General features: G+C 57.1%; 1 protein-coding gene across 1 annotated transcript; it reads right to left on the bottom strand.

Annotated features, from left to right (window-relative positions):
- Positions 1 to 691: 691 nt before the first annotated feature.
- Positions 692 to 3,925, bottom strand: LOC104279232 (myelin regulatory factor-like; the record flags this gene model as incomplete). Its single annotated transcript, XM_009876437.1, has 7 exons — positions 3,740 to 3,925; positions 3,081 to 3,157; positions 2,710 to 2,820; positions 2,512 to 2,602; positions 1,833 to 2,033; positions 1,113 to 1,221; positions 692 to 801 (listed from the first exon to the last, which is right to left on the bottom strand). Coding segments are annotated over exons 1-7 (885 nt in total), but the record flags the coding sequence as incomplete, so codon positions are not given.
- Between the last annotated feature and the right edge of the window lie 446 nt (positions 3,926 to 4,371).

The raw sequence follows: 4,371 nt of genomic DNA, 5'->3' as shown, positions 1-4,371 counted from the left end.
TCTCTTGATGAACTGTGGCATCACCTCCACCCTTGATCCACCCTCAGGCTCTGCCACTTCACTTTCCCGTACAGAACAACCCGAGGCGAAACATCTCACTGGTGTGCTGGTCCAGAGGCTCAGAGGATCTTGGACACCACAGATAAGTCGTGGCAGCAGGTAGATGGCTCTTTGGAGAGCTCAGCTGGAGCAGACCACGCAGTTTGATCACCATGGTCAGTCCTGACCATTCCTACTCTGGACAAAGCGATGGAGGAGCTGGAAGCTTTGGGAGGCTACAGGAGGTTGTCCTCTGTGTGCCCAGAGCAGCAAACAGGCTGCCACGGGTTAGGGAGAGGTCAGGCAGCCAGATGCTCTGGGTTGTCTTGACATAACCTAAATTATCTTATCTAGAAAGGAGAGATTATGACTAAGAGCCTCCCTACAGGAGGCTGCCAACACGGAGCCCTTCCCGAGGGCGATGCTGCCAATTTTCACTGATGTCAAGCTAGGTCCTCCCTGCCGACGTCTGCTGTCCACCCAGGGCTGCTCCTGACATCTGAAAGACCAGCCGGGGCTGAAGCTCCTATGGATGGTGTCAGCCTAGAGGTGTTTCCCAGGCATCACAGTTTCCCCTCTTCCATTTCCAGCTCCACAACCCTCCTCAAGCCAGGTCCAACAGCCTCCCCTGCCCCTCCCAGCTGCCACCAACCTTGTTCACCACCAGGAAGTTCTCGAGGGTCTTCCCATTGGAAAACACCAGGTCCCCGGTGTCCTTCACAGCTTCGGGGAGGATCTCCTTTACCTCCTGAGCGATGACACCTGCGTGAAAACAGCACAATGGGTCAAGGTGGTCTGGACCACAGCTCTTCTGTCGTTCACCATGGATTGGACGAGGTCATCCTCACCACAGAAGCCCTACAAGCCACCTGTGGGAAGTGCCCACCTCCTCTCCCACTCGCCGAAGAGAGAATCTCATTAGATGCCTGAATTTGGGGTGGTGAGAAGCACCCTCCTTCCTCCCCCACGCCTGGGCGGGCAGCGCCGCGCGACACCGAGAACAAAACGCCGCTGCAGGTCGCGGAACACGAGATCCACAAGCAGGTCGGGGCTGCGTGACGCGGCGCCCGTACCTGTCTCAGAAGTGTTGTCGATGCCCACCGTGGCCGCGAACTCGGGCTTGTAGTTGTAGTGCACGAGCCGCATGCGGGAGATCCTCTTAAGCTGCTCCGTGGTGTCCACCTGCGACAAACCAGACACATGAGAGGGGGTTGTTGCTTCTTAACTTGCCCTGACTCTGACCTTGAGGCTGCAAAAACCCACCACGGCTCGTGGGGATACCTTTGTGGGACAGCTCTTCACGAGCCCCGAACCCTGCTCAGACCAGCCATTAGGACAAGTGCTGGGTTTAACCTCGTCCCCAACGAATTCCTTGCGTAGTGAAACCCGAAGGAGACCGAGTCCTGCTGCACAACCAGGTGCAGAAGAGTTCTCATAAATGTGAGATGTGGTTGTCCCCAGCTCTTCTGGGCAGGGCACGTCCAGCTGGGAGGACTTTGGAGCAGAGCTGAGCCTCTCACCCAGGCAAGCCTTGGTGTGCTCTTGGATATATTCACTCGTTTCCAGGTTTCTAACTTGTGTGTTTCCTAGTTCTGGCTAAATGCGCCCTAAGACAGGCTAGACAGGCTGAATTTGGGACAGACAGACTTCTAAGGCACTTTCCATCTGGCCAGCAGGAGCTCAGGTTAGGACTGTGTCAAAATTAGCGGGTTCACAAGGACACTCACACTTTTCACGATGCCTCCTGAGGTCTCGGATCCCCCAAAGCGTACCCCGGTTTGCCCGGCTCTTACCTCCTGGATGTCCTCCTTCACCCGGACGTCTGAAGGGTGCATCAGCGACCCCATGACCTTCACGTTGCCATGGACCACGAGGGCTTCGTCGGGACGGTCCGTGTTGATGCCAACCCGGCCGTGATGAAAAACGGTATCGGGGAGCTGCGCCCGCTGCCACAGCACGTCGCTGTCGCTCTCGAACTGGCCGGGGTTGGAGGCCTGTGGACAGACAGAGAAGTCTCTAGAGCAGGAGAGGTCACAGGTAACGGGTGGACCTCAGACTGCCCCGTGCTGCTGCGGTGGCCCGGGTGGTGCCAGGCAACCCACCACAGAGGGGTGGGTGGAAAAACGGCTGCGAAACAAAGCTTGGCGTAAGCAGAAGCACCCAGGGCTATCAGAGCTCTTCCAACAACCCCAACCTGAAGCACGTGGGGACAGCAGGAAACCAAATGACGTGGCTGCTCCTCCTGTGGCCCAAGTCTTGGGGTTCTGCTGTGGTTCTATGGCTCTGACTAAGCAGGTGTGGAAAGGCTGGAGCCAGAACCAAGGCACGGGCAGGGCCAAGCAAAGCATTAAGGGTTTGGAGAAGGTGGGAAACGGCTGAAAAGGGGAAAGTGCTGAAAAGCCCGAGGAAGGCGGGAGGATTGCTCAGGGCATCCAACACCCGTTGAGGCTGAGGGAGGAGAGAGGGACTTACTCGGACGATGATGCGCTCGGAGATGTGGGCTGCGAGCGTGTAGTTCTGGTTCTGCGCGTGCGCTTGCAAGGCCACCACGAGCATGAAATACCTGCCAAGAGGGGAGAGAGGTCAGGGTGCCATCCAGCCCCGGGGACTGACACATCCCCAGGCCTTGAGTGCCCAAAATGTCTCGCAGAAGGCATCTGTGCTTCTCACCTCTGGTCTGGGTTGGGTTTGCCTTTCTTCCGCATGTTGTTGGCCGTGGTCTCGCTGAAGTGCAGCCGCCCCACAGTCACCTTAGTGACCTGCTCTGGAGGCAGGTTGACCCTGGGGAAGGGAAAAACAGGGGTGAGTGAGGATATGGCTGGAGAGGAGGTTCTCTGGGGAACAGCATCTCCTGGCTTGCTCCACCAAGGAGCAGCTCTGCGAATTGGACAGTGAGCGAAGTGGGGAATGCAAAGAGAGGAAAACGTCACTGTAGGAAACATGCAGGAGTGTGACACCTGCAGCACGACCCGGAGACCTCGGATGTAGCCCCTCTCCCCAACAGCTCTTCCCCAGGTGGACATACCCCGGGCAACACTCACGTGACAGGGTTGAAGGGCCGTTTGCTGCGGTCGGACTGGGACTGCTCTATGTTGATCGACTGGTTCAAGGCCTCGAGCTGGAGGGAAAGATTTGGGCACGTGATGAAGAGTGAGAGAGCCAAGACCTTCCCCTTCCCACTTCCTTCTCTCCAGAAGTTCAGCTAGCCCAGCCCAGCGACCTGCCAGCCCTCCTGTCGCTCAGCGCAACGGACTCGCAACACCCAGCCTGAGGGTGGTCATTGGCCAAGCCTATCACAGAATTATTGGGGCTGGAAGGGACCTTGAGAGGTCATCTAGTCCAACCCCCCCTTGCTAAAGCAGGATTGCCCAGAGCACATCACACCGGATTGCACCCAGGCGGGTTTTGAAAGTCTCCAAAGATGGAGTCTCCAAGTACGGGTGCTTCCCTTGGTGGGGGCGGGCAGCAGAGGGAAAAAGGATCTTCCTAAAGTTCCTGTATACCTCTGGAGCCAAAGGGGAGAGAAAAGACACCCTGAGGACATCCAGGCAGCGCATGAGTCCATCTTAGGACTTCAAGATCTGCCTTGTTCTGGCTTTCGGCGCTCTCCTACAACTTAGCCCATGAAGACGTGGCGTTGCCTGACCCCTTCTCTCCCTGCTGGGTTGGCTACTGGCCCTTAGCTCCCGCTTGCCTTCACTCCGTGCAGCTTCAGGTAGAAACACTCTAAGGGTTTCAGGCCCTCGGGGGTCTTCACATACTTGGGATCTCCAAGCATGCCGATGTAGACCGTGACCTGGAAGTGATTCTTCTTCTGGCACACAAAGGCGTCGTCCCCCACCGAGAAGTTGAACCCCTTGTCGGCGTCGACGCGGTACGTGAGCATGGGGCTGTGGGAGAGGCAGCAGGAGTCAGACCGTGCACGCCACGAGAGTTCAGAGAAGGACCGTCCCTCCCTGCAGCTGCCAGCTCGCCTCGAGGTGGGTCTTCAGCTGGAAAGGAACGTGGTGCCCGCAACCAGGATTTCCTCTGCACGCTACGCTGGGGTACCAATCACAGAATCCTAGAACGTGTTGGGTTGGAAGGGACCTTTAAAGGTCATCTAGCCTGACCGCCCTGCAGGGAGCAGGGACATCTTTAACTAGATCAGGTTGCTCAGAGCCCCATCCAGCCTTGAATGTCTCCAAGGATGGAGCCTCCACCACCTCTCTGGGCAACCCGTTCGTGTCTCACCACCCTCCTAGCAAAGAACTTCTGAATATCTATCTAAATCTCCAAATATCGTAAATACGAACCACCACGGGCAAGCAGCAACTTTCTGCTGCTCTGAAA

The sequence above is a fragment of the Apaloderma vittatum genome, unplaced genomic scaffold (genome assembly GCF_000703405.1).
Source record: "Apaloderma vittatum isolate BGI_N311 unplaced genomic scaffold, ASM70340v1 scaffold22779, whole genome shotgun sequence".
In the NCBI taxonomy this organism is placed as follows: domain Eukaryota; kingdom Metazoa; phylum Chordata; class Aves; order Trogoniformes; family Trogonidae; genus Apaloderma; species Apaloderma vittatum.
This window is presented reverse-complemented; position numbering and strand designations above follow the sequence as displayed.